This window comes from Castor canadensis, chromosome 9 (assembly GCF_047511655.1).
Source record: "Castor canadensis chromosome 9, mCasCan1.hap1v2, whole genome shotgun sequence".
Lineage (NCBI taxonomy): Eukaryota > Metazoa > Chordata > Mammalia > Rodentia > Castoridae > Castor > Castor canadensis.
Genome location: NC_133394.1, coordinates 24,548,745 through 24,561,610, shown reverse-complemented (window position 1 = coordinate 24,561,610; position 12,866 = coordinate 24,548,745). Strand labels below are relative to the sequence as shown.

Below are 12,866 nucleotides of genomic sequence, written 5' to 3'. Positions count from 1 at the left end.
CTGTTGGACATGGAAAAAGTCATGAGTTAGTTTTCTTAAAAGAAGCACTAACTTACTCATGAAGTTATCTGCTTAATAATTCTCATTAAGATACAAACGCAAAGATAAATCACAGTGATTTTTATTCTCTTCCACTTGAAATCATACTTGTGCTAACATTCCAGGCAGACAAATTATTTTGAAGCTCATAATATCATTTATCACCTTCTCTAAATTTCTTCATTTTGGGAGCACAGATTTGAAAGTGACTTTCAATTTCAAGAGAAATATGTAACTAATCAAGATATAAACAATACAAAAACTATCCAAGCCCATTAACGAGTAAATGAAGTCCACTATCTAAATGAAATAATTACCTTCGTTAGGATGTATATATTTAAATATACATAGATAGACAATTTCAAAGTATTTTAAGTGATAAGTGCATGTAATATAAAATAAGGCTGGAAAATAGACTTAACTATTTTATTATCAATAATTTTTTTTCAAATTTCTTTTACTAAATATGTCTATAGGCCGTAAAGTTTTACATCACTCATAATTTCTCATTTGTCATTTGCAGAGGGGAAAAAAGATCAGAATACTAACTCAACGGAGAAAGACAGTGAGACATTCTAGACTACAAAACAGAAAATAATCTACAAGACATGTTCATGATTTTCTTGAAAATGATACAGTCATAGATGAGCTCCTTTTATAATTTGTAATGTCCAATTTCTTCCTGAAATTTTTTGTGTCAATCCTAATCTCTCTTTACTTGCAATCCCACAAATAAAATCAGAAGTTTGTTTATATCAGCATCATGTTCAAATATTACCAACTAAACAATTTATGAAACACAACTGGGAATTTTCCAAGTGAAAGGACTTTTGAGGTACACTGGAACTAAAGACAGTCTGCTATTTCAAATTTGTGCCGACACACTGCACACAAAGATGAATATTTAGTAAGAACAAAAACTCTATTTGGAAAAATTGTATTATTTTTAAAATCCAGAGTTGTTAAAGAAAACTAAAAAAAACTCATAGTACCTTAATTTTAATTTAACAATAAAGGCACCATAGAGGAGAACACATTGCTCAAGAGATGCTATAATTTATGTGTGCTTTGTTCAGTGAAACTTCACCAAAGTTTTTCTATCATTTTCAAGATCCCATTGGAAGCAGAAATAGTGCTTAACTTAGAATTATCTATTAAATAGTCACCTTTTGTATGACATTATTTTAAATCACTCTTTTCTAAAAAACTTATCATTGTCTATTAAGATCAATCCCCTCTATTTGTACACATGGCATGCATGTATAAGTGTGCAGAAATATTCATATAACTGGAATTTTATAAAACAAACATCTGTTTTCAAATATTTCACAATAATACAAGCATCTTAGGTGCTACCCATATCTAGTGCCTTTAGAAAAATAAGTTATACTTTAATCCCTTCTTAATTTATATTTTTTGTACAGCATGTAGTGTTCAAAATTGGCCTGCCTGCCTAGTAATTAGCTTTTAAATCATATATACCACTCAGCTAAATAGCATATTACTGTCTGCTTCAATTTCTATGCATGCTGTCACTGTTGTCATTACCTCAATAAGTAAATAGAACAGTTTAAATGGTGCTTCTTAAACCCTTTTATAAATATTTGGCAATAGGTCCTTAGTATTACATCCATCAACACCTATTGGGAATATCTGTCATCTGAATTAAGATAAAGTAATTCATCTTAAGAAGCAATCGTTGTCATTAAGTCTTTATCAATCATGATAGCAGTACAATGAGAAATTATAAGAGGCTGTTTGGAGTCAGAAGATTTTTAAATTCACACATTAATATTTAACATATTCAAAAGGCATTGTATCTCTTTGTAATGCACACGTATAATTGAACCCAGCCCAAGAGGAATCAGGATGATACATGTCACATTTCTTAAACAAGAGAGACCACGAGGCACTCAACAGAGTAATTGTACTCTTTATTTACAGATCATCTGTCACTGAGATTTGACAGAACAGTTTTCACAACAGACATCACCTAATTATATTGTACATCCTAAAGTTTCTTACCTTAAGACATTAGGTTTCACAGTCATGGGAAAAGCTAAAGAGGTGCCCAAATAATCCAGTGCTGCCTCCAAGAGGAAGCAAAATAGCTGTTTTGAATTTTAATAGTCCACACAGATTGTGTTTTCAAGTAGAAAACACATTACTGGACTGTTGAGGATTCAGTGGTCTTACCTTCACAATTATTTTCACTAAGTTCAGAAAGAAAGCTCAACCAAGGCTGTCTTCTCTATGAAGATATTTATATTATATGTTAAGTCATTAAAAATTTGACCTCCACAGAAACTATAAAATAGTTTTGTGGAAATTATTTTTTAGGTGGTACTGTGGTTTGAACTAGGGGCTTTAGGCTTGCTAGGCGGAAACTCTACCCTTCGGGCTATACCTCCAAATCTGAGAAAAAAAATTTTTAACTTAAAGCACATTCCTGACATGTTCCTAACCACATTAATAATAAAAATAAAACCAGAGGAAATTAATAAAATGTAACAGCACAGATTTCAATAAAAACAAACCACTGTTCTTTAAAAAATAACATGAAAAATTACAAAATCTTAATTAAAGGAATGAAAGAATTTAAACAGTTTTGTGATGCCATCCTGTACATACATAGATTTAAGTATTCTTTCTTTAGACACAGTCACCATGGGCTTCAAGCAATAGTTAGAAGCCCTGTAACTCCTCACTGAATGTCCTCAAAGACATTAAATCAACACAGATAAATTGTGGCAGTGCTGCTTGGTGTGAGCGTTCACTTAGGAGGTAGTGGTTTAGTTCTTTCTCTAAGTAGATCATCTTGATCTTCTCTGAGAGAAAGCAATTGCCCCTCACCGAACTGTAAGGGCTCTGAGGTCCTCCTGATGGAGTGCACATTTTGCCCCCAATCACAATGATGATCATGTCCATGTTATTTTGCTGTTTTATAACTTGAAAAATATCTAAAGATTTATCAATATTTTACCCCTCCACCTCTAAAAGTGCTGATATGAGTCAACTATAATCTGTGCCAAAGAAATAGATTTTTCCAGAGGGAAAATAACAGAGAAAAGAGAACAAAGCCCTAAAATGATAAATTTACTAGGCATTAAAATGTCATAAACTAATAACACATGACTAGAAATTGCAAGAGCAAGAAGAGAAACGAACACCAGTCATTTGATACAGAAGAAATCCATTTGTACAGAAAGAGAGCAACAAATAATAAGGGGAGTACGATTTGTTTTCTCATTTTGTAAGAGAAAATACTTTCACTTTTGCCCAAAATTTCTAATACAAGTATCATCAATCAAAGAAATTACTTTTTAGTGCAAAAAAGAAAATATCAATTTACTGAATTAAATGTTTTGGCCTTTCCACATTTCCTAGCAACTTGGATTATGGAGTAAAATAAATCACTTGCAGGTTTAGTATGGAAAGAATTTTAATTGATGTTAAATTATCACTCTGTTAGAATTAGAAGGTAATAAAGTACCTAATGTACATGATATACTGTTATATTTGGTACTATTAAGACTTTCCCTCCTTTATAAAGTACTTGAGATAATCAAAAATAATCAGGGAGGTTTAACAATCTAACATTACCAAAGCAACTTCACACTAGTAATGCACCCAGCCTGGTAGCATATACCATTGGCCTTTGGTAGGATAGCAAAGAATGCAGATGTCATGAAATATTGGCATTAATATAATGTTGCTAGTTTCTCAGTAGATCACTTTAATAATTGCATTGTCAGGTTTGCCCTCCTCTGGAGGGCATGCTGCTGCCAAAAACCCTTTTCTCAGAAACAAACTAATATTTCCTTCAGTGTCAGAGGAACAAGCACAAATCATCCATTCACATAAACATGAGTAACACGTGCATCTGCAGAATGAACGTGAGCAATAGTACAGAAAATTCCTCTCAACATGTCTAGCCACCATATGAACACTATGCCACCACCACGTCACTGTAACCATGTTCTCTCTTCTTCCCTCCCCCTCTCCCTTTAAACATTCTTACCTCTCTCCCTCCTTGAACTGCCTCCAGTCTTTTCAAGTTTAGACCCTGAAAGAAAAAGAGATATTATTGACAAAGCAGTGACTAATAATTAGTACTAGTGCAAGAATATTGAAAAAATGATTCATACAACAAAGAACACTTGGATATAGATGATTATCTTACGAATATGCATATGGTGTGTTCGTGTGCATGTGTGCATGTGTGAAGTAAATCTTCAATGAATGTGCTAACACCTCTTGCTAGACCACCAAGATCACGTGTGAAACTAGAGGGCAATGTATGTCTTAAGCCATGATTGCCTGCCCTTCAGTGAAACCACAATCTAGGTGCCTTTTAAACGTAAGTACTACGGACGGTATGTGCTACGATGGAAAGTAAGAGCCTTCTTTTCCTCGCCCCACCTGGCACATCTTCAGGCCCAAACATTTAGTGAAGCTGATGAAAAGTAGCAGTAGCCCAGCTTTGCAGCACTGGTGATCATCTAGAAAATATTCAGGATTTAAGTTTTAAGATCAAATACCTTAAAAATACTCAAGATTAAGTTCTGATAAAGGACTTTTCCCCTGTCTGGCATCATAACTGTCTTTTATGGTAAAAGAGGTAAAAGAGGACAATCAGTTTTAAGTCCCTAATACACATTATGTTTAATTAAAAGGAAGAAGTGTTAATCTTTTTAATATTAATCTAATTAGAAAATGTGCTTTTAGCAAAGATAGAAGCAGAGTTACCTATCTATCTATAATCTATCTATTGATCATCTATCATCAATTTATCTGTGATCTATCTATGATCTATGTGTTTATTATCTTTACCTTAGTTGAATCAACTTATTTAGAAAGACAGTATAATACTGATTTAATCTCCTCTAAACACAAGGAAATCTTTCCTTCCTATTATTTTCCCCATAGTAGTTTCTTATCTTAGTGGAGTAATGTAAAAATTGCAAAAAAAAAAAAAAAAGCTACCCTACAGTATTTGATTCTTCTTTTTCCATTTTCTATCCTTTTTCATCTTCTATTCTTACACCCTTCCTCTCTTTCTCTCTCTGTCTCTTTAACTATTTTATAGTATCTGTTAATTTAATGTTTACTATGAGTCAGGCATCATTCTTGACATTGGAACTATCAAAAGAAGTAATAACTAGTGCAGAGGTTTAGAAGAATCATTGACATAGACAAATGTGAAGAGGAAACTTTAGGATAATGATGTCAGGCATGCAAAATTTTCCCCGATCCTAAGAAGCTTGAGGCCAATTCTACTCAAAAATGAACAAAGAGCACAGATGTGAACTGTCTTAGCGACTGAGGAGAGAGGCAGAAGAGCCCACATTGAGAGACCCTGAGTACTCTGGACACCTAGGTGCTTACAGCCTGGGGCCTGGAAACTTAGTATAACATCATGGAGGGCTGCTTGGAAACCCAGAACATCAGACTCTACCCCAGACCCACTGGGCAACAATGAACATTTCAATAAACTTGCCGGGTGATTGTGTGCACATTAAAGATTGAGAAGCACTGTTCCAAGAGGTCTAGCAAGGCTGACTGGTTTAGTTGGCACATACTGAGCTGGGCAACAAGGAGGGGTGTTACAATTGAAAAACTGGCCGAATTGTGAAGTCTTTCTAAAGGAGTTTGGACTCCTTTAAGCAAATGATAATTTGATAGAGGTTTTGGAAATTAGGGATAAAGCTGTTAAAATTCTAAAGACAGGTAAAAATGAAGGCTCATATATTCTCAACATTCAATCTATCTGCATTTCGCTTTCTACTTTTTAAAGAAATTCTATGGGTGGGGGGGTAATGGAAAAAATACCAGTACATGTTATTATTTTATAACAAATATATTTAAATGTTTCACAACAAAGAAATGATATATTTGAGGGGATAGATATGTTAATTACCCTGACTTGACTACCATATGATATATAAATATCTCAAAAGATGACATTGAACCCCATAAAGTGGTACAAGTTTTATGTGTCATTTAAAAATGTTAAAATATATGCTTCTAATTTAACACAGAAAACATACAGGTAATATTTTTTATAATACCACTAAGAATTCTTATTTAAATCAAAGAATTTATTTAAACTGAAAATCTGAATGTGAATAATTTTAAAAATCTGAACTGTATACGTTTAACTATATATTTGCATTTCACGAACACATCAGTAAAAGAAAATTAGCCTGTAAGAAAAATGTTAGATTTAATTAAATGTTCTAGGTTGTTACTTGAGAATTTTAGAAAAAAATTGTCTCATTGTTTTCCTGTGGTGTTGCATAACAAATTGGGAGTAAAATAACTTACTTATTAAGTATTTCATAGTTATAACAAAAATTAATTATAAGATACAACTAGTTCTTTTGGTGCTAACATTTATTTTTAAAATATTTTCATGGTTGCTGGGTACTGGTGCTCACGTTTGTAGTCCTAACTACTTGGGAGACTGAGATCAGGAGGATTGTAGTTTGAAGTCAGCGCAGACAAATAGTTTGTGAGACTCCATCTCCAAAATAACCAGAGCAACATGAACTGGAGGTTTGGCTCAAGCGGTAGAGTACCTGCTTTGCAAGCATGAACCCTTGAGTTCAAATACCACTCCCACCAAAAAAGAAAAGTTAAAAAAAAAAGATTTTCAGGGTTTTTTTTTAAAGTCATCTCTTCATATATGCCCAATTGGATAAAACCACAGGGATGCAAATATTACCTAAGGCCATTTATAAGGTAGACATTAGCCTGACGATTCTAGATCAGCCTGGCACACCAGTAATTTTTGTAAACAGATGAAACCTTGCTTCTTAGTATAGAAAATCATCAACATTTATAGAACATACTTGAACAGCCTAAATTTCATAGGATAAAGGATATGAAACAAAATATTAAAATATTTTTTAACCTGAAGTTAAGGCTAAAAATATTTTGGAGTGGCATTCATGCTCATAAATTTAGGATCTGGGAGACAGTATAAGCAGATGTTTCTAAATTCGGAATGAAGTGACCTTAAATCTCTAGTTTGCCCCTTTCTTGAGTGTGTCTCTCAACAAATTTCCCAATATTTCTCAACATCTCTCGTGCTTAAAAATAATAAACATAGTAACTATCCCATGTAATTTTCCATGAAAATTAAATGAGATAATTTGCATATAGTGATATAGCAAATAATCATGCATGAAGAGAAGAGAAAAAAACAATTATTATCATTTTGGCATTTTTTCTTCTTTTCAACCTTCTCTTTTACTTTTTAATTTTACTCTTATTAATACACATATATAATATTTCTAATATAAGATCAACTTGAATAAAACACTCTGTTTTACCTTATATTTAAAGTATGAAAATTATGTAGAAATATTATAGGCAATAAGCAATAATAATATTCATATTGACTAGGCCAGTTTAAAAATATTTTGATACACATTTTCTCGTTTGCGTCACTGTAGCTACCCTTTGAGGTAGGCATTGTTTCCTTCATGGCCATTACTTCTTCAAACAGTCTTTCTGTTCCTCACTTTTGCAAGATCTCTTTATGGAAGTTAAATTAAATGTTAAGTTGCTTATTGTCCATATGTCACTGGCACTCTGTCTGGTTATTTTGAGAGATGGGGTTTCTCTAAATACTTCCCTAGGCTGGTCTTGAACCATGATCCTCCCTATATCAACCTTCCAAGTAGCTAGGAATACAGTGTGAGCCACTGGTGCTAGGGTTCTGTTGACTTTTTTAGTCTCTATTTTCTCTTGTTTCCCTGTTTTGTATATTTTCATAGCTACATCTTCAAGTTCATTGACTTTTTCTTCTTCAGTGTGTAATCTGCTATCTGTCTCTTTCAGGGACACTTTTATCTCCTATGTTGATATTATTATATATTGTATTTTTCTCATCATATTCTTGCTTTTCCTTAAATCTGTGATTTATTTGTTATTAATATCATTTTGAATGTCTTGTCTATTAACTTTACTATCTGTCATTTCTGGTCTATTTCTATTGGTTAAATTTTCTCCTGCTTTTAAGTCTCATTTTTCTAGTTTTTCCTCTTACCCAGTGATTTTTATTGCTTGAAAAATATTGTGATTTTCTTTGCTCAATTCTGAATTTTGCTACATTCCTTGAAAGAGACCCAGCATTGGCTCTTGCAGAAGATACTTATGAGTCAGACTGATTCTTTTAAAGCTTGGTTTTGAAACAGTTGGAGGGAATGAACCTAAAGTAGTCTTCAACATTAATTCATTGCTATTGACTCTCCTCTCTATTGAATACTTCATGCTTGAGTGAAGACTCCATACTATGGTTGAGAGGAATTCAAAAAGATCCCAGGCCTGTGAGAGTTCTGGGAATCCTTGCACTTATCCTTCTCTGACAATTACTATTTTCTACAAGTTGTTCTTTTCCTAGCCATGTAGAATTTCGCACACTATATGTGACGATTACCATTCAAAGACTCTAGGGCCAAAACTGTAATACCATCCCAACTGACCAAGCAGTAACATTTAAAAGAAAGAAATACAAATCTCTAAGGACCCAAACCTCTTTTCTGTGTTATTTACATATATATCACACAATGAAAAATGTTCAGCATTTTTATATTTTGTATGATTTCCACTAACTCACATATTGAAATAATTCAGAAAGAAATGAATAACTTTTAATTTTATTCACTTCCTGTCTCTAAGGAAGGCAAAGTAAAAACATGAACATCCAAATGTTTTATGTACACACACACATTTGAATATGTGCACATATGTACTGACCTTAAAACTAACACAAGATTTAAAATTTTTTAACTGGTTTAAGATCTACCTCATTTTTCTTCAACAGTAGAGATATGATATTTGTCCAATATGTCTAGAGCAAATAATATTTTTAAATACTCTGGTGATATGGTTGTGGAAAATATATTTCCATCTCTACACATATTTTCTCACTAGAGAATATAAACTCTGCATTGATCAAAATTAATCACCTGAGACCAAACCAAAATGTTATAAATTGGAGGTAGGGAAAAAAGTTACCCTGAAGCAAATGTTCAGCAGTGTACTAAATTAAGATGGTTTAGGAAGGCATTAAGAAGGAAAAGCTATTAATTGAAGAAATAGAATTTCCTATCAAGATCTCTTCTGCATTCAGACATCTGCATGAACAACCCCAATAACCGTGTTGGAATATGAGTTTATTTCTGTCTATGAAGCATGCAAGAGGAGAGACATTCTCCCCTTCATAACGATTACAAAACTTTCCACAATCACTATCATGTCAAAGATTTCCATTGCTTCCCTGTAAACAAAAGGTCAGAAATATGCCAACAATTATCTTCAGATTTGGCTGATTTGCCTTTCTGATACAAGAAAATGTAAAATGTACAGATGAAACAGATATCTTATTTCTGGTCCTGCAGACATTTCATTGTGATAATTTTTCTTAAAATTTAGGAAGAAGTTATGATTTAACTGGATAAAATCATAATTAATTATTAAAAGATTTCAAATAATTTGGTGACTTTTTAACATTAAACCTCCATTATGGAGGCACAGGAAAGTGCTGCAAGGAACTTTAAATAACTTGTAATTCAACCTCTACCTTTGACAGAAAAGGAGGCTTGAAGTCAGGAATCTTAATTTATATTCAGTGGAAGTTGTGAAATTCAGACTCTGGCCCATGGGTCCCCAATCAGAACTATTTTTATTTCACCTAATTGTTTTAGTAGTTCTACCATTTTCTTAACTTGTCTAACTTTTGAAGCATTCCTAACCATTTCATATTCCAGATGTACTGCTTTAAGATTGAAATAAGTTTTAAGAATAATTGCAAAAATCTATATAAAGTATGACACAGGATCTTGTCCACAGTTAACTATAGTGTATACTGAGTTTTATTGGTAGTTTAAGGTGTTGCTGAAATAGAAAATGAAAGACTCTTTGTTAATACAGTTTTAAAAATAACTTTTTTTAGTGTTCTCTATGAAGCAAGCACTATTCTGATCAAGTGTTTCACCTGGTTTAAATCTATTCTTACAATAACCTTATTATATGTTACAATAGAACAGTTCTTTGCACATGGAGCTGAAATGAAAATGACCTTCCAGCTGTTCTGCTTTGTATCTGAACTGATTTCTTTAGATTGTAAGCCAAGCCTACCTTATCAGTTCTTGGTTTTACTTTGCAGCCTATGGCCTTGGCTCAAAATGATAGGAATGTCTATAGAACTCTAGCCTCCCTGCTTTTTAACATCACATTTCTTCCTCTTAAATAGCGGCAACATTTTGGTGAGAAAAATATACTCTTACATGAGGATAATCTTCAACTCTCTTTACTTACTGTGAAAATGATAGTGAAAAGGGGGGAAGGACATTAAACAGCTGTAACAGATGATCTCTGAACAGTGTTACAATATAACGTCTTTGCTATGTTTTCACTTTAAGAAAATGTTCACATTATGCAACTTTCTAGTTATGCTGTCTTCTCAGTAAATTCTATGAAAATGCTCAATAGGTTAAGAAATTCCAACACAGTTGAACACAATTTGCTATGCTTACTGTCAGTCTTACTTGATCTGTAAGTTCAAATTCTTGAAATTTGGACTTCCACGTTTTCTTTTATTGGCTTGCTGGACAGACATTATAGTGTTAATTTTTAGCTACTTTTCTGATAAAACCATCACTAGAATACATGGATTTCTAACTTAATCTTATCTAGGATTCATTCTATAAGTGACAGTATTGAGTTGGGTAAATAGACATGGGTTTCCTGAATTGACTTAGAAATTCACTTTCCCAAGGCTACTAAACCACTTGAAACTACAAGAATTCACTCTTAGATATAATTTCTAGTCTTCTATTAAAGTTAATAAACAAAGTCAAGATATCTTTGCAATTTCCCTTCTTACATTTTTTTCTCTACAATATTGAAATTGCAAGTCTCAGAGGGGTTTGGAAAGCACATGTTTGAAAACATTGAGGCACTCATTGGGATGTTGTTTAAAGGTTATCCAAGGACAAAATACAGCTAAATGTCAAAGTTTATCAAGTTCTTTTTTTCTTTTCTAAGTTAGTCATTTTAGTCACTTTGTAAGTCTATAACATAATAACTACACTCTGTCCACTGGAAACTTTTAATTACTCTTCATCTCTCTTTTCAAAACTGAAAATATGTCACTATTTTCAGACACTTTACTGCTCTTCAATGCTAAAGTTCTATTTTTTAAAAAAGTAGAAAATCCTTGATAACAGCCTTAAATAATACTGCATCCATACTATACATGTGATACATCTAAACGTACCTGGACAGGTAACAAAATTATTTACCAATATTGAGCTCTAATTTGAAAGGCACAATGCAAAGCACTTTCCATGACTCATTTTTTTGTATTCCTCATAATTGCACCATGTTGCAAAATTACCTTTTATGATAGAAAAGTTGAGGCAAAGAGAGGTTAATTAATTTGTCTAAGGAGACACAGGCTGAACAGAAGTAGATTTGAGTATTGAACTGAGAGTATCTATTTACAGATTTCCTTTTACAGCTACTACTTACACTGCCTCCAAAATTAACAGTTACATTTTTATGGTGTGCTGAGATGCCTATTTAATTTGAATTGGATAAATATGTGTTTATCAGATGAATGCTTGGGTAACTCATTAAAGAAGTCTAATTTCAGAATTATATTGAAATTTAAGGAATTAACCAAATTTATATAATTTTTGCATTTTGAAGAAGTAAATCCAAGATAGTAACTTATTTGGTTTGAATTCATTTAGGATTTGGAAGAAACTGTGAAAAAATATAAATTAAGGTAAATGACATTCGATTCTAGAGTCTCTGATTCCTTGGGAAAAAAAGAAAGCAAAATTCAATTGAAATATTTCCTGAGGCAGACAAAGATTAAACAAAAATTAATGTTATTGAATGGGCACAAATAACACTTCATAGTTTGTGATTATCATTGCTCTAGGCTAACTAAAATATTAAACTACTGCAGAACTTCCATACCCTCAGTTTTCTAGCAATTCTCATTTGGTATATTGCATAAGTTAAATTTCTTCTGCTCCAGGGACTCGGGTCCTCATATGTTATGAGGTCTGATACAGTAAAGTTTGTCCTGAAACCAGATTATTTCTAGTGTGTCTGATGTTCACAGCTGGGTGGTCATATCTGGTGAAAAGTGTCTTTCCATTTCAGACATGATACTAACCAGGAACATACAATTTCTACTGAAACTTTACTTGGTATTATTTCTAACAAAATCTAATCAAGAGTCCAATTCTTAAGGAGGAATTTAAAGTCAGTTTCTAAATGCAAGTGATCCTAAATATTGTCAATGAATAAAAGGGCTATTTCTTTAGTGTTCAATAATGGTAGGAAAACAAATAGTGAATTTAAACTTGTAAGGACAGAATTAGCACATAAGAGCATGTAATATCATTAAAGGAAATTATTTAGTCATTGAAAATTCTTTCTTTGTGCTACCGAACTTACTAAATTAGTTTATCTAGTAATCAGTTTTTTTACATACTCAACAGAGAATATTAAAAGAGAAGTTGTACTAATGTGGTACAAGAAACAGGACTGATAAATGTAATATGGTTATTTGTCTATAAAGGAATTTATCATCCCTGACCCCATCTCTTTCTATATCCCATCATCATCAAAATATTCCAAATCTCTTGATAGTCTTCAGCATGCCAGTCATTCTTCCCCTAAACCCTTTGAACTGGAGGTTTGTCCTACCTAGAACTGTTAAACTATTTGGATTACCAACCTTCAGAGCTTCTCATGTCTTTGCTTCTATCTCCCATTCTCAATGCAGCCTCCTTTAA

At 32.7% G+C, this 12,866-nt stretch overlaps 1 protein-coding gene across 7 annotated transcripts in view; it reads right to left on the bottom strand.

The window, feature by feature from the left end:
* Ccser1 (coiled-coil serine rich protein 1) overlaps positions 1-12,866 on the bottom strand; it is a 1,264,311-nt gene that overhangs the window by 466,437 nt on the left and 785,008 nt on the right. For all 7 annotated transcript variants that reach the window (XM_074041363.1, XM_074041362.1, XM_074041365.1 and 4 more), the window contains one exon: positions 4,061-4,105. In XM_074041363.1, coding sequence (XP_073897464.1) covers positions 4,061-4,105 — 45 coding nt within the window. The remainder of the gene's footprint in view (positions 1-4,060; positions 4,106-12,866) is intronic.